Source organism: Danio rerio, chromosome 20, assembly GCF_049306965.1.
Source record: "Danio rerio strain Tuebingen ecotype United States chromosome 20, GRCz12tu, whole genome shotgun sequence".
Taxonomy (NCBI): domain Eukaryota; kingdom Metazoa; phylum Chordata; class Actinopteri; order Cypriniformes; family Danionidae; genus Danio; species Danio rerio.
In genome coordinates this window covers 25,045,186-25,063,884 of record NC_133195.1, presented here as the reverse complement: position 1 = coordinate 25,063,884, position 18,699 = coordinate 25,045,186, and the positions used below count along the sequence as shown (strand labels likewise).

The 18,699-nt window shown below is 32.7% G+C and overlaps 1 protein-coding gene and 1 long non-coding RNA gene across 2 annotated transcripts in view; one reads left to right on the top strand and one right to left on the bottom strand.

Moving 5' to 3' along the window:
- pdgfra (platelet-derived growth factor receptor, alpha polypeptide) overlaps positions 1 to 18,699 on the top strand; it is a 95,630-nt gene that overhangs the window by 16,796 nt on the left and 60,135 nt on the right. The window contains exon 2 of the mRNA XM_073932213.1: positions 696 to 798. Within this exon, the coding sequence (XP_073788314.1) occupies positions 775 to 798 (24 nt within the window). The 5' untranslated portion in view covers positions 696 to 774. The remainder of the gene's footprint in view (positions 1 to 695; positions 799 to 18,699) is intronic.
- The window catches only part of LOC141379564 (uncharacterized), a 46,781-nt gene that overhangs the window by 9,250 nt on the left and 18,832 nt on the right, over positions 1 to 18,699 (bottom strand). The window lies entirely within an intron of this gene.

The window sequence follows — 18,699 nt, the reverse complement described above, 5'->3', positions numbered from 1 at the left end:
CTGTCTGCTGAATATCTGTTGATACTGCTTCCTCAACAGACATTTAACTGAATATAAGAAACTTTGCAAGTGCAACTTAATCCAACCCTAACCCCAACCTAACAGTCTATTTATAATCTAATGAGATTTAGTTCGCATGTAGATGCAATGTAACTTTAATTCAACAAACAAACCATCAAAATAAAATGTGACCTTACTTTTTTTAAATTGTGAAGCAAATTTTCATACAATTTGCATCATACAGAATTTGGTGTTGTAAAATAATTACATTTTCGCCATGATTTTATTAGAAATTGTTTGATATGCCACTGCTATATGATGCTCCTTCTGGATGAACTATCTTCTTGTAAATGATGGGAAAGTTCACCCAGAACTGACAATTCTGTCACATTTACTTAACCTTTACTTGTTTCAAACTTGTTTGACTTTCTTTCTTCTGTTGAACAACAACAACAACAAAAAAAGAAGACATTTTGAAGAAAACTAGAAACTGTAATCATTTACTTTCATAGTATTTGTTTTCCCTGCTATGGAAGTCAATGAAAACAGGTTTTCAGCTTTCTTCAAAATATCTTCTTTTGTGTGTTCAACAGAAAAAAATGAAGCTCACAAAAGTTTGTAACCTCTTGAGGTAAATAGTTAACTATTCATTAATAATTTAAGAATTAATGAATTGTCTTTCCTTCTATTTTCAGGCCTTTAACTGGAGGTGACAGCTTTCCTGAAGAGCGATGGGTATTTCCACATCCAGTGTGACTGGCACGAGCGAGGAGAATGGCAGTCCTCGCAAGTCCACCTGTGAGTGTTTTCTGAAGAGAGGATAGAAAATACAAGTGGAGTGGGTGGCCACCGCTCCTCAGTTTTTTTTGTGTGTGCGTCTTGGTGAGCCAGCTCCCATGCTTGCTAAAAATCACCTAATTTTTCACTTGAGTGGCTCTCTTTGGACAATCCACCCCCCCTTCCATCGACCCCTTCAGAGTAAAATTCCTCTAGTGAGTGTGAAGACTGCACTCGCGGAGCCCCCCCACTCCCCCAGCACACACCGAGGGGCATTGAAAATGCATTAACACCAAATCAATGGAAAACAGTGGAAAAAAAGCGAAAAGAGAGAGGACGAAGAAAAAAAATCTCCTTAGCAACATAATCTAGATGGCCTCACGAAAGGAGAGGGGAGAGTGAAAAGAAAGAGGAAAAGGGGGAGAGAGAGAGAAAGGGGAGGGGGTTGCTGAGCGTTTAGTGCAGAATAAGAGACTGAACACCAAGAGGTCTTGCACACAGACAGCGACAAAATGGAGAATTAACACAAGAGAAACTGTTCCTATTTAACACCAGGGGAAAAGCGACTATATTAACACCCTCCCATTAGGGGGCAGGGGGACGAGTGGAGGCTGGGAGGGCAGGAGAGACCTCTAAAAACTCTCTCCCAAGGGAACAGAAAGTCAGGAATATATATTTTTTTCCAGTTTTTGATTGAAATAATATATATTTGTTAAGTTTTTTGATTTACTGATTTTCTTATATATTATAATATGACTGAAATTATTTATATTCATACATTTTTAGGGTTAATTTAAACATTTTAATGAAATATTATATTATATTATATTATATTATATTATATTATATTATATTATATTATATTATATTATATTATATTATATTATATTATATTATATTATATTATATTATATTATATTATATTATATTATATTAGTTTGTCTAACCAAAATATATTTTTTATACCAAATACCAAACTTCACAAGAAAGCAATATTTTGTAGAATATCCCTGATTTTCAAACACAACAAATCAAAACATTTGGGTCACAATTTACAGTAAGGTTTGATTAGGTAATGCATTTACTAACATGAACTAATAACTTGTGCAACATTTATTAATCATAGTTTAACATTTACTAATGCCAAATACCAAATTCATGTTTATTAACATTATTTAATGCACCATGTGTTATAATGAACTAATAATGAATAACTTTATCAGCATTAACTAAGGTTAGCAAACATGAATAAATAGTGTAATTGATGTGTAAATGATTTGTCATTGTTTGTTCATATTAGTCAATGCTTTAACTCACTTTAACTAATACAGACCTATTGTAAAGTGTTACCAACATTTAATATCTTGTCTAGTTTTTTTTCATTTTGCTAAAAAAAACTATAAATGACAACATTATTGTTTGAAAATTGGAAGACATGGTATCAAACGTTAGTAAAAAACAAACAAAAAATCAACAAATAACGGCCCACATGGAATCTGCACGTGCAGAAATCCACAGATTTCCACAGATTTTTAGCCCATCATTGAGTCTGTGTATTTACATGTGTAAATTAATGTAAATTTATATTTATTCAGTTTTTAAATTAGTTTCACTATAATAATAATAATAATAATAATAATTATTATTATTATTATTAAATGTTCATATTATTTGTTTACTATACAGTCTGTAAAGTAATGTGTTTTGTCTTTTAATGGATATATTATCTGAGAAACCTGCTTTGTTTACCAAATAAGTGGATCCAATTTTATTTCCATTGTAAACATTAAGTAAAAGTTAAATGTGTATTATTTTTTTGATTTTATATATTAAGTATTTAGTTACGATACTCCCAAAATCCTTCCGCATAAATTAGCAGATTTTTACAAAATTCTCTGCAGAAACAACAAAAATGTCCACAGATTTTGTCTGGCCCTATACAAATAACTCAAAAACATACTTAGTCAAGTACTCAGTATTTACAAGTGGTCTCTTATTTTTTAATTCATTTTTAATTTAGATTTGATTAAAATATAGTATAGTATAGTATAGTATAGTATAGTATATTATAAGTATAAGTATAAGTATTTGCATAGCATAGTATGCCATAATTTAGCATAGTTTAATATAGTATAGTAGATCATAGTTATATCAGCTCATTGGCCTGGAAATAAATTAAGTATATTAAAAGGTACTAGCAAATTTTGTTGAACCAGCAGCCCTGTTAAGCCAGACAAAATATATATATATATAAAGAATGTCTAGAAAGAATAGGAAGGAAACATTCTACAAATAGGTATTCCCAATTCAATTAAATTGGTGGTAGACACTGGTAACCAGTCTCTATGTAAATGACCTTTAACCTCTACTACATGATCTGGTCAATGGTGGGAGGGTTAGACTTAATTAGGAGGTCATTAAAACCTGCCCCCTGCAAGCCATTAGCTCTATAACTGGCCACACACAAACCCACAGCTGACCTACGGCTGTAATCAGACAACTTCATCAAAACACCTCAGAGTTTCACTGCATCTGCACACACATCACATCCCAGATCTAATAGCGGTGAGGACAGATTCATCTGATGATATTATGTCACTTCTGTCACTTGAGTCATGTTATTAAATGATGAAGTAACGTGTCATTGATTGATGAAGTGGAATCACGCGAACTGAAACTAGCATCATATTCTTAAAAGGGAAAATCACATATTTTCCAGCTGAACGTTTCTGGAGCGTTCGGCCCATTATTTTCTAGGCTGCGTTAAATTACTCTAGCAAAGTGTGTTCCCATGCTCGCTGCCAGGCTGAAGTAGAATAAAATGAAGAATAAATTAGCACATTCAACGTAAACACTGCTGTGCTGTAGGATTACATTGAGAAAATGAAGCTTGTGTTTATGGAGATAAAAGTTGTATTAAATAAGAATTCAGCTCTACAAGAGTCTATCTAAAGACTGAAAGATTGAGATAAAACAAGGGAGGCTGAATGAGAAGAAGAGAATAAGTGAGAGCCGACAACTTCATCTACAGAGGCATCAACAAAGACAGTACAAAGGCGAAAGGCGAGAAAAAGGGAAAGAGAAAAGGGCCAGAGGTTAGAGAAGACAGAGAGAGATGGAAAAACAGCGAGAGAGAGACAAGGCGTAAAAGAAGGAGAAAAGAGAGCGACTGATGTAGATAAACAGTGAAGAAAAGGAACGAAAGAGAGATTAATAAAGAGGCAGAAGTGGAGAAAAATAGAAACTGAGGGAGAAAGAAGGGACTCCAGTGACTCTCTTTGTCCCAATCGCCGATTTCACACCGACACAAAAGGATCGGTGGACGTTTCATCCTTTCATGAACGTTTCTCTGGCGTTTATTCAGCGTTAGTCTGTGACGTTATGAAGTCAGCCCCATTCAGGCCATGTTATAAATCACCTCCGCTGCTGCAGAGCGTGGCTAATCGACCAATTACGCAGTGTGGCCGCCCCTGAACACGCAGGACAATGGCATCACAAGGCCAATAAACAAGCCTCTAATAGGGCGGCGGGGAAAACGCGCCCAAAACAGGCCCCAACCGCCCGCCGCACGCACGTATTCCATCATCCCCATGCCCTTGCATTTCCTCCCGCTAATGCTGGCGCACACACACAGCTGTGGAGGGAGCGGGGCCGGGGCAGAAGGGTATAGCAGTGGCAAAACAGGAGAAAAATGACCCGGCGCTAGAACGCCATGCAAACCCCCCTGTGGCCCTTTTCAGGCTGCGAGCCAGAACAAAAGCATACTGTTGCCATACTGTGACGTTCATGCTAGCCAGTTAGCACAGCTGCAAGAGCTCACCTTGCGCTAGCGACTATTGTTGGTCTGTTTTAGAGCCTCTTCCATCCATCTTCTGGACTGGATGAGACAAATACAGACTGAGAGAGAGAGAGTGGTCGGGTGATGCAGCTGCAGAGTGAATGAATGCCAGAGTAAGGTGAAAAGGGGAAGACTGTAGAGAGAGAGAGAGAGAGAGAGAGAGAGGTGTCAATGTAACTGAGCACAGGGTGGTCCCACCCACTCACTTACAGAGCAGCTGCAGTTAAACCATCCCATGGTACTTGGCACTTTTTTAAATATCATTTTTAAGCTGTTTTGAAACAATATAGCATTATGAAATACGGATGTAGGATTTACAAGAATATTTCAATTTACACACTGGTGCTGTTCAGTATTTTGTTTATCTCTCCTTCGCTGGAATGGTGCAAGGTTTTGGCACTTTAAAAAGGTTAATTTACCCCAAAAATTGTGTAAATTTTCCATAACATTAAATGTAGAGTTCTTAAACTTTAAATCTTTTTTTTTTTCATTTTAGCAATGATATCCAAAGAGTTTTATATTATTATTTTTTTAGATTTAAAAAATTTTTGTTGGAATTTTCTTTTTCACATATATACCCAAAAACTGATTAACACAAAGTGATTATAACTGCTGCATAAATGTATTTAATACTGTAAAATTTCCTTAAATATACAATATGTAACATAAAAAAAGCTAAAATTTGTTATTGTCAATTCTAATCTAACATTTAGTCCCAATCCCATTTCCCTTATCCCTTCCCTTTCCTCACCTCTACCCCTTGTTTTGAGCGTTAACATGAAGAGTTAGGGGTTTCCCAATTCTCTTTAGCTTGAAGGCGTAGGCCTAAGGGGAAGGGCTAGATAGCCCTTGAAAGGGAGATTTTTCAGGATCACACTCAAAACCAAGGGGTAGGAAAATTTCCCAGAATACACCAGCTCCAACGGCAGCATGGCTGCACACGGAAGTAATGAGATGCACAAATTACTATTTTTTGTCATTATTATGAATTTTTACAACAAACAAGCATGTTTTAATATATTATAACCGCATAAAACACTCATTCGTGTTTTACCATCAAGCTTTTTTTTTTTAAATGCTAAAATAAAAACGCTAAATTTCGCTATCCATAATCCATAATAATAACTCCTGTACTGCAGTCCCACAACATTCTGACACTCTATGACACTTGAATACCCTGTCAGAAAGGTCTAGTGGCTTGGAATGAGCTTTTTACATTGTCTGGTATAATGTTAATGTTGTTTTTGTGTGTTTACATAGATGAAAATGCCACAGTGTAAATGCACAGTATAGTTACGAGCTTATTATCTTATTATGTCGTTATGATAACATAATATTTGCCTTTAGTGATTTTCTGAAGGTAAATGCCTAAAAATAATGCAATGTGATCATTGATCTCATATGAAGCAAGAGATTGCAATGACATATGATGATGTGTTCTCATGTTGAAGCGGTGTCCTATCTCTTATTTTGAAGGAGTAGGGGTACAAAAATAGAATTGGGATTGGGCTTTAATTAATACTAGTTTTACTCAGTACTCACAATCTTTAAAGTTTAATGGATTCTGGCTATCAGTGTTTTCTTTTTTATTAATCAGCTAGAAAGAATTATTCTGAAACTACCTCAATGTCAATATCATTATATTGTAATTTTGGTGTGCTCTTTGTAAAATTTAGTGTCAGGTTTAAATTGCATTCTACTGTAAGTACTTAAGTTATTTCAGAAACATGTGTAACATCTACTATCCCTAAACCTACTCCCTAGATTAACCTCAACCTGTGTAGTTACCTTTTAGAAGTTTTTTTAGGCTAATACAAGTTAAGCTGAAGTTAAGCGCAAAAGTTTGTAGAAGTTTTTAGGGTGTTTTGGTGTCATGGCAACAAAGTTAAAAAATTTAGAGACTATACACAAAAAAGTTTTCCCTTTGTTCTTTCAGAGCAGTCATCAGATTAAAAAAAATATTACTCCCAGCAGCACTCTATTAGCACTCTTCTATACATGACCTAATCTAGCATTCATTTCACATTTTGCCACAGAACAGCAATTGCAAGAACATTTTGTGTCATCTTAGCTGGAATGTAATATGAATTTAAATTGTACACTCAGAATGTAAATAGCATAACACGCATATACGGGTATTAACAGACAGTGTTAGCAGAGTAATAACTGAGATCTGAATTATGCAATCAGATTACAAAAAATTTATATTTAATAATAATAATAATAATAATAATAATAATAAAATCGTATCTTCCTCGTATCTGTAAACTTATTTGGCAGCAAAACTCTTTCTCATTCTGAAGTAATAGATTTTTTTTATTTTTTTTATTAAATGATAAAATATTTACATTCATTAGCTAAGCCATGTACTGATTAGATGAAAAAAAAATATGCAACTTGCTGTATAGATGTCTTCATATCCAGCAACTATAATTAATTATTAATTCTGGAGGTCGGAACAAACATATTTACAATGTGAAAGACTTTTAATGTTTATGTAATGCATGGATTCCAAAAATTTTTGTCATTCAGTGCCCTTTGAGCTAAGTTAAATACATTAATGAGATTTCATTTTAGTTTAAACTATGTCAAATATGATCTAAAAGTAGTCTGAACAAAATTACCTGTTTTCATGAAGCAATTTGTACATAAACCCAGCACTGTAAGCAATAATCTATTAGTGCATTCATTCATTCATTCATTCATTCATTCATTCATTCATTCATTTTCTCTTCTCTTGGTACCTTTATTAATCAGGGGTCGCCACAGCGGAAAGAACCGCCAACTTATCTAGCTTGTTTTACGCAGTGGACTCCCTTCCAGCTGCAACCCTACACTGGGAAACATCAATACACTCTCGTTCACACACATACACTATGGAAAATTTTTTTTTATCTTACCCAATTCACCTACAGCACGTCTTTGGACTTTGGGGGGAAACCGGAGCACCTGGAGGAAACCCACGTGAACACGGGGAGAACATGCAAACTCCAGCCGGGGCTCGAACCAGCGACTTTCTTGCAGTGAATTATTAGTTTAATATGTTTTAAAAAATGTTAAAAAAGTATTGTGATTTCAAATAAACCTAATTTTTCATAGTCAACATTAACATGGAAATGGTATTTTTCAAATGTATTCACTTGATAGAGCATCTTCAAAAACTCTGATTGTAGGACAACTGCGTCAGTGTGGATAGAAGATGAAAACAAATTGAGTAAACAAATTTTATTATTATTATTAATGCAGACATAGCCAAAATCTATATTTTTTCATCTATTAAAATGATGATTATTTTTATTTACATAATTCATGTCCACACTTCCTATTTTTTTCCACTGTAAAAACCTAGATTTGCTTTTTTTGAATAGTAAACATGGGTCAAATTAAATTTTGTTGTTGTTGATGTTTGGTGAAAATAAACAGCAAAATGTTCAAACTCAGGCTTAACTTGTTTTTGAACCCATGTATGATATTTTCTCAAATGTAAATGAAAGCGCAGGGGTGCCCATCATAGGCCCAGCTGCAAGTGTCAAAATTAGACACAAAGGTCATCGGCGCTACACGCGATCCTCACAAACCCTCCTCGTGTCCCAACAAAATCCCACCGTCACAAATCGCCAATGTCCCGTCCTCTTACACCCATACAAACTTCATCAACATAGCTCATGAATGCTCCTCTCTAGATGCTCTTGCTGAAGTGTCTGCAGCTGCTAAGAGAATGTTAGTGTCATCTGTTGGTGGAGTGAGTCTAATAGCACTTGGTACTATGACACTAAATACCCCTCGCACAATTCTACCTTATTCATTAAAAAGACCCCAGGCACGTTACTGACCCGCTAAATATCTTGGCCACAATGCCACTTGCGCACCAATTTTCCACGATACAAAAACACTCGTGCACAAAATCGTTCCAATGCGATTCTGAAATGCCCACTCGAGTAAATCACCCTGTAGGCAAAACCAAGCTCACAATGCAACTTCACGCTCTTAGATCTTTAGGCTTCAGGACTCCATTGTGTTTGTGCCAACATTTAATCATCTTTCTTTTAAAATAGAGCCATTTGTTAAGCTAAAGTTCAGCTAGAATTTGTATGTTTAAAACAAAAATAATAATAAAAAAATCTGTGTCTATGCTTTATATCTTTGTTTTGTTTTGTTTTTTGTTTTGTTTTTTGCTAAAGCAGTTAGTCTACAGTGTTATTGTCAGGTTATGGCCAATAAATTCTAAATTTTACTTAAATTCTTTGCTTTATTTCAATTTATTTATTGTTATTTTATATTCAAATACAACACTACTGAATTAATATTAGTAAATGAGGGATTTAGTGAATTACTATACAGTCAATGCCATTACAATATTATGACATGTAAACCTACATATATTTACTGTTTTTGTAACATAATTTAACAATAGACTTGTTATACAAGTACTCAATATTTAGACCTTTCTAATGCAATAATTGGATGTAAACATTTTTTAATAACATAAATAAAAAATATTTATTTATTGTTCACTTTCACATCATAAATAGATTTTTATTTAGAGATTTTCTAAATATTATTTAACAGATTTATTAAGTGTTGTGTGTTTTTTTAAGAATATCTTTAGGAAAGTATGACTGGGTTATTATAGAATGACTACAACCATATTATTTATTTTTTTAATTATATATATATATATATATATATATATATATATATATATATATATATATATATATATATATATATATATATATATTTAAGCTTGAGAAAAAAAAGTCATAAAAACCTAATCTTACTTTATTTCGCTAGTTGTCTTTTCATTTTCTCATTTTGCACTTGGAACTAACATAGCATTAAATAAAACTAAAATAGAATGTGAAACTGAAATTAATCAAATCTTTAGATCGGTTAAAAAAAACTAGATGAAACTCACAAAAGTGTTAAAATATATATAGAAAGTGTATAAAAGTAGATAAATTGTCTACTTCAATGTTTCAACTAAATTTTGTGAAAAAAAATGTAAAAATGTGGATGAAGTAACATTCCCTTGCCGGTCTTTGTATATAATGAAACATCTATACGTAAAACTTCACACTTATTCTGATCTGTACTCTTTAAAATATTTTTAATGATTGTAACAGAGAAATAGGTAAATCTATGTAAACATTTAAATGTGTTTTTTGGCAGTGAGTTCCTTAAATATGCAATTTTAATGTCATTAAATTATTATTATTCTATATGATTATTTTTTACAGCATTTAAATTAAGATATTGACGTACAGTAAAACTTATAAAAAAAGCATTGGATGAACACTGGATTTTAAAAACGGTAGAAATAAGCAATCCAATTAAACAATCGCTTAACAGAGCAAGGAAATTTTCACAGTATGTCTGATAATATTTTTCTTATGGAGAAAGTCTTATTTGTTTAACTTTGGCTAGAATAAAAGCAGTTTTTAATTTTTTAAAAAACATTTTAAGGTCAAAATAATTAGCCCCTTTAAGCTATATTTTTTCCGACTGTCTACAGAACAAACTATCGTTATATAATGACTAGCCTAATTACCCTAACCTGCCTAGTTACCCTAATTAACCTAGTTAAGCCTTTAAATGTCACTTTAAGCTGTATAGAGGTGTCTTAAAAAATATCTAGTCAAATATTATTTACTACCATCATGGCAAAGATAAAAATTAATCAGTTATTAGAAATTAGTTTTTAAAACTATTATGTTTAGAAATGTGTTGAAAAAAATCTGATCTCCGTTGAACAGAATTTGGAAAAAAAAAATAAACAGAGACTGAATTTTGAAAACTGTGGAAATAAGCAGTGCAATGAAACAATCAAGTTCTTACAAACACTATAATGAGACAAAGAAATTGTGCATCACTAACTGAAAAAAATCCAGATCATGCAAAATTGACATTTTGGATGCAACTAAGTAGTGATGTACAACGTGTGACAACTCTTCTGTTTTGTCTAGCTCAACCTCTATCTTTTTGTCCACATCTTTCTAACCCCTGTCCCATTTACAAACTTTTTAGCGGGACAACTTGATTACCATTCAGGTGGACGTCTGGCTGCAGCACACACTTGTTGGAGGAGCTCTTACAGAAGTGTGTGTGTGCGTGTGTGCATGTGTGTGTGGTTGGAGGGATCGATTTGATTCTAATCGGACCATGAAAAGAACATGATCTAACTGCTTTCAGCTGCGAGTACATTCGGCCCTCTCCACTATTTGCTCTCCCTCTCTACTCCCCTTTTCCTTTCTTTGACGCTCTGTCTCTCGCTCTTTGACACACAATGTCTCTGGCCAATTCAAAAAGCCTTGAATGTCTCATTAATGACTTTGTGAAGACTGGGGTAGAGAGATTTGAGGATGGATGCGGGGCGGGAGGGAGAAGAAGAATAAAAAAAAAAACAGAGCTGGAAAGAAAAGGGTGGAGAAAGCGTAAAAAATTCCAGGGTTGTTTTAAAAGGCCCGCCGAGATCTTTGCCATGGATTATCATGACAGCGTTTTAGAGGCTCAATGGGGTTGACCTCTTTGAATGCCAGTGTATTTGGCTGGATAGACACTCGCTGGCTTTAACCAGGCTCACTGACTCTGAAAGTTTGTCCTCTCTCTGCATTTTCCTTCTGCTACTCGCTCCAACTCAGGCATTTGTATGTATGACTGCATTTCAAATTATGGCTTGTATTTAGAGTTTGGGGATCTTCTATTAAAAAGAACTTCAGTCATTTTAAGGCAAAACACTTTTTTGATGCACTTGACAGTTTTGAGATGTTAAGCTTTTTAGTGTAATGTGAAAGATACATCCAAAACACTCCTTTAAGTCTTTCTTTATAGATTTTTGTCTGCTGATGCTATATTCAAGGCCGTTTTTTTTTGTTTTGTTTCTTTGTTTTTCTGTTGCACTCCATATCATTAGCACTAACACCAAACTTCATAGTTATATTCATATATTCGATATTCTGAAGGTTGCTATACTGAGGCATATGTTAATACTTTGCCACAAAATTATTATAAAATAATAATTTGCCACATTAAATGAATTTTATTCCACAAAATATAGTAATATATATATTTATTTAATTATCTATTTATAGCTGTTCAAAGGATTTTCTGGATTATGGTGTGATAAAAGGATTACCAAAATCCCATCAGTAAAACATTTGACTCTAATGTGTTAAAAAAAATAATTTTGAACCAGTGTTGATATTTCTGTTTTCAAAATATATGGAGAAATAAGCAAATATATACAGTTGAAAACAGAATTATTAGCCCCCCTGTTTATTTTTTTTCTCCCAATTTCTGTTTAACAGAGAGATTTTTTTCAAAACATTTTAAAACATAATAGTTTCAATAACTCATTTTTATTAACTGATTTATTTTATCTGTGCCATGATGACAGTAAATAATATTTGACTAGATATTTTTCAAGACACTTGAAAGTGACATTTAAAGGCTTAACTAGGCAGGTTCGTGTGATTAGGCATGTTGTTCTATAATGATGGTTTGTTCTGCAGACTATCGAAAAAAATTATGGCTTAAAGGTGTTAACAGTTATGACCTTAAAATGGTTTTAAAAAAAATTAAAAACTGCTTTGACTTTCTCCAGAAGAAAAAATATTATCAGACATACTGTGAAAATGTCCTTGGTCTGTAAAAAAATAAATAAAAAATTCTGACTTCAACTACTGTATTTAAACTTGACATTTCATAGAACTTGTAATACAAAAAGTTAAGAATGTTAGTAAATAGTAGTTGTAATTCCCCCCCCCCCCCCCCCCCCCTATTTCTAGATATTGGAATAAAGAATATATCTGAGCTATGGATAATCCACCTGTAGGACACGCTCTCTCCTCTCCGCATGCACCAATGCTTTATCGCCACTCCATGTTTCTGAAAATATTGTGCAATTCTTATTATGCTTCACCCAAGTAGTGAGTGGGCTTGCCAAACCACTTGTAGAAGACACACTCATTTCTTCTTCATATGCACCAGACTTCATACCTGTAAACGCAACCCAGGCTCATCCTGATTGCGTACTCCTATAAAAAGCAATATTTTGTAAGACCCTGGAGCTTTCATTTTTAAGACGAAATACAGCCATACGTTCCTCTGGCTACATAATTCGCAATCTTCAGAAATGTATATAGGGCTACATTTTCATAATGAGCCTATGTTTTGTGTGGGCTTGTCAAACAACCTATACAAAACACCCTCTCCTTTCCGTTTACTTAGAGAGAGTAAAACACTAAACTAACTTAGTTGTAACTTGTAAAATCATTTATATGCTCCTGCTATCGAATGATTCGAAGTGATACTTTGTGCTTTATTTTTAACCATCATTAAATTGAAGTTACACTTGGTATTTTAATGTGACATTTGTATCACAAGCACATCTGTGGCCAAAGCTCTTTTGAGTTCACAGTGTTTTGTTCCTCTAGATAATTTTCTTTATTCCCTATGTATTCCCTGCAGTAAAGTAGTATTAGATATATGTCTGGGATAATGCTGAAGAAAGACTTGTTTTGAGTTTTTAGGATTATTTTGAGTCTTTTGTGAGCAATTTCTAATAAGATTCCTTTTTTAAAATTCAACAGCTTAGTTGTTAGGGGCTCATTTTACCTATTTAGTTTTTTTAAACACTTCACTGATTGTTTACAGTTTAACAGAAATTACTCTCATAATAAAAGCAAAGAATCATAGTAGTAGGAAAGCGTGAGATATCCTTATTTCCATCTTCCATTGGCTCTCTTTTCTCTCTGTTGATAAGATCATTTATATCCAAAGTTCACTCCCGTTCTTCCAGCCACTTGTCACTGGGTGAAAAATATCTGTGATTCTCTTCTTTTGGGATAAATCTGCTTTTCAGCCACTGCTGTCATCAGGATAGTTAACACAACACTGAGGACCATAAGTCAGAAGCCTGAGGTCAGAGGTCAAGGTGGTCCTGAGGTTCTCTCTTTTTCTCGATTTCTATTTTATTTGGCTTTTTTTCCTCATGAATCCTTCACACACGGTTAAAGTTGAGACAAACAGGGAAAAGTAAATTATTATTCATTCCTCAAAGTCAGACCATAGACATAGTGTGCAATAAATTATGGAAATAAAAAGCCAGTGTGCTAAGAATATAAAAAACAAACGTATATGTTATTGTATCACATTTAATAAACACATTTGTTAATATAATTAATAATAATTAATTATTTAGGTAATGTAATACTAGATTTGTAATATCTTATTTAGTTATTGTGTAGTTGTTTTATATATTATATTTAAATATTTTTCACACCCTGTCAAAATCTATACCTTAACTCACATTTCACCCTGCTTTCAAAAAACCTAAAACACAGAAGCAGCTTGAAGTGGAAAACTGTAAAAAAAAAAAAAAAAAATCATAATTTTACAGTTTATTTAAAAAAGGTGAAATAACGACTGTTAAATTACAGAAATTTAACAGAAATTTTAATTTAAGGAAATTTCTGTAATTTAATATCCAATATTTTACAGTAAATATCTGTAATTTAACAACCGCTATTTTACAGTTTATCTAATTAACCGTATTATTATGGATTTTTTTTACTATATATATATATATATATATTTATATATATTTATATTTTTACTATATATATATATATATATATATATATATATATATATATATATATATATATATATATAAAAACAGAGCATTGTTTTGCAAATGATACCGCTGCATTTTGAAAACACTAATTACATAAATGTATTTATTTAGTTTGATATTGTGTATAATAGTAATAAGATTAGTCCAATGATATTATGTATTATTATTATAAATATTATACATGTACTTTTTGAAACCTATTTTGAACATTATTTATCTATTTTATCTGTTATTACCAGTGTTGGGGAAAGTTACATTTTAAAAGTAATGCATTACGATACTGAGTTAGTCCCCAAAAAAGTAACTAGTCGCTTTACTTTGTTACTTTTTTATGGTAAGTAATGCATTGCGTAACTTTTGCGTTACTTTTTATTATCAGACTGAGGCTTGATCTCTTTCAGAACCTTTTTCTTTTCTTTTCTTTATTTCTTTTCAGCAATTACTAAGTGCACTGTATAACCTACACCTACATTTATATAAAAAAACACATCAAAAAATATTTTAGTATAATGTTATCTGAGAACGTCCTAACCCCAGAGCTTTACATGCCATACATACAGATTATTGAAAGCTTATAGCAATGCATTTGCTACTTTTATACTATTTGTTATAAGTAAAATCATTGTTCATTGAGACAATCCCCTTTTTTATTTTATGCGTTCAAAATAATGAACACATTCTCTCATTGACTGCGGGATTTATTGTGACGACTTTAATTTTAATTCAGTAATTTATTTTTGAAAAGCTAATTATTTTAACTAAAAAAGTCACTCAAATATTATTTTTTAAAGTTTTATTATTTTTTTAAGTAATTTGTTACTTTACTCGTTACTTAGAAAAGTAATATTATAACGTAACTCGTGTTACTTGTAATGCGTTACCCTAATGATGGTTATTATTAATGTTTTATCGTACAATAACAACAGCAACAACAACTGTTTGTTTGCTGATTTCCTGAAATTTAAAATTTTTCTGTTACATTTTTCGCAACGCATTTAGAAATTGTCTTTTTATTTTTCCTTTATGTTTATATTTTTATTAATTCATCATTTTCCTAAATGTAAATTAAATGTGTGATATAAGAATTAGAAAAGCATAATCTAGGTTAATGTTCTCTCCACTTTCACTAAAGATCAAACCCGAGTAAACAAGCAGCAGACAGAGCAATTAGGCAGTGACCTTTGAGAAAACTAACAAACGACAGAGACTGAAGGAGCATGGCATAAAGATGAAGGCGGCACAGGCAGGTGCTACGAAACACTCACACGCGTATCCACATCAGTCTGCTTGACTTGAACCAGAGTCGCCACAGTGAGCAGGTGAACGACACAGACTCTAATGTTGCTTGCATACAAATTTCACACCCCTACCCCCAAAACACTCACAGGCGGACACAAACGGACAAAGACGCAGCCACACTTGAAAGTCTCTTCAGCTCTAGTTAAACAGGACAGAGAGCGAAAAAGAGGGGCACAGCACACAACCCATTCACATCGGCCCACTCCTGTCTCTACATACACAACATTAAGGCTATTTATGACAAAAAAACTGACACAATTAAGAAGAAAACACCTTATCCCGAGGTGTCTGAAATGCTGCTGCAAACCTTTCCACACAGCGTCCTTTTTAAAGCTGCCGTTAGAGACCTAAAAGAGTTGCGATAATTCAATTAGTTCTTTTTCTCATCCATCTACGTGAAGTGGATTCCTTACTAGAGTGCTTTTACATACACAAATTAATTGGGGCTGACACAACAATCACAACTTTTATTGGAGTATTTGGATTGTTTAGCACTGGATGCTTTAGCTGCGTTGTTGTGTTTTGAATGGATTCTTGGAGGTGTGATGTGGGTGAATGTTGCCATGGAAAAAGGAGCGAGTGCGAGATGGAAGTGTTTTCTAAATATTAGTCTTTTGGGAATTTTTTGTGCTTGCTAGATAACAGTTTATATATCGCTTAGCCGATTAGTGGAGGCTTTTGCCTTATTGGGAAGGCAAAAAGTAAGCCACTTAACACTGAAATTGAAACATTCTTTAAAATGGAGGGGGAGTAAAAGAGATAGATTATAAGTTTTGTTTTTTGCTTCCACAAAGAACCTTTTAGAGAAATGTTCCAGTGATGAATGAAACAAACCACTATATTTTTTTTCTCTTTATTCTTTATTTTAAACAACTTTTTGTGGAATGAAAATGTTTTATTGATGTTAAAGGTTTTTATTGGAAGCATTAATGGCAATAAAGAATTATTTTGTAAGAATTCAATCCAGTTTTATTGACCATTGGCCAATTTCTGTTGACCAATAATTCAATTTTTATTGACCATAAAATAAAAATTATAGTCCATTGTAAATACATTTGTATATACAGTGTAAAAAATAAGGATTTATCATGATTTTTTCTGCAAAATATATTTCTGAAGGAGCTGCTGACATGAAATTGATCCTGATTTTGCTAAAAATAAAAACATACAAATAAAAGCAAAATAAAGTTTAATATTAAAGGAATTTCGAGAGAAGCACGTGCTCATGATTGACCCAGCTGGCCCTCATTAGCTTATCTCAATCCTTCAATCAAAGGATCCCAATTTACTACAAATATCCTCATTTCCTTTCTACAACTGTCTTTGTTTGATTGATTGGTTGATTTTATTTGACAATTTTAACAAAAAATTGGAGCGTTTTGAGATCGGCTCGATCTTCCCTTGCCCTGCGAAAGGGGGGATGCCCTGGGGGATGCCCTCTTCTCTCCCGGGACAGCATGCCAAACAAGCTATGTATAAATCATGAGCTAAGTGTGAATTCTTGGAACAAAATGATCAACAACTGAATAACACAAAAAGAAGGTACTGAACTTATGAAATCTATCAATAATTGGTATATATTTATTATTATTATTATTATTATTATTATTATTATTATTATTATTATTATTATTATTATTATTATTATTGATAATGACAGCTTTAAGATGCCTCTTTTATGGTGAATAGACTCACATGGAGTGCTCAGATGTGATTTTATTTATTTATTTATTTTTTTTTTTTTTCCTTGGGTTCTGTTGGTCTCATTCATGAACTTTGATCTTTAGTTCTTGTTTTCTGTAAGATGATTGGCTGGGTCAATCTAGCAGCAATATTTTCTTTTTCTGAAACCAATTAAGAGTTTCCTTGGCTGTGTTTGGGATCATTGACTTGCTGAAATTTTATTATATTAAAATTATATATTACAATTAATAATTTTTTTAACTCTTATTTTTAAGAGTTTGGTAACTTTCACGCTTTATGCATGTTTGGTATAAATTATTTTTGATGTAAATAATATTATAGCAAGTCAAATTTGGTTCTGCAGTTTGTAATGAACCAAAGAATGTGTAATTCAGTTCATTTTAGGTAATGGAATCTGACTACTTTTGAATACTTTATAGATTACTTTTGACCTATTCGTACAAAATTGATTTATATATTTTGTTTAAAATGATTGATAATAATTTAAATAAAAAATATGTAAAATGTATATTATTTATTTTCTTGTGTTAATTTTCCCGATCAAATATTTACTCATTTTTTTCAATGAAAACAAGGAACAAATTTTATTTATTTATTTATTTATTTATTTATTTATTTCAGCACAGTTTTGCTCTTGATGTAGTTTAACTTTTGTTGAACTTTCAATATTCTATTTTAGGAGAAAGAAAAATTCCAGCCTAAGCTTGTTTTTCAGGTTAAACTCAGGTAATTTATCCAACCACCATACAATTATGTTATTTACCAAGCTCCATTTGAGTTATAACTGCTGTTTTGGTATGTACTGTAACAATCTCTAACTTTAGCATCTATGCCTATTTGTGAGCCTTATGTAAACATGTGTTTTGAAAATTCAGAAGCAAGAATGCATCAAACCAACAGCTTTTAGGATAAAATCTGTAATCTAGGTGGCATTAAGATGTCTGTATGCGGCTCTAGAGTAATTATTTCTGTATTGAGCGCACCACGCTAAAAACACAAGCAGCTTCAGTAACTTACCCTAGATTTAGCTTATTATCCTGCACAGCTCAATTCATTCCTTAACTGCTTATCCTGCTTCAAAGTGACGCGTATAGAACACACTGGTTACTGGTGTAGGCTGATGTTTATGTAAACATACAAAACCTCAGATGACCCTCTGGCACATGACAGGCCAGGCTAACCTGAAGAACTGATAACACAAACAGAGCACAGACTGCCTGTAAAGCCGCAAACTGCTATAGAAAGTTTTAAGTGCTTAAAAGGGGTTCCCACTTGTCATGGAATTTCTGGAATATCATGAATTTTATATATGCCAATATCACACGAGTAGCAGTGTGCCATGGCTGTAAATTAGCACTGGTGGGAGGCCACAATATATATATATATATATATATATATATATATATATATATATATATATATATATATATATATATATATATAT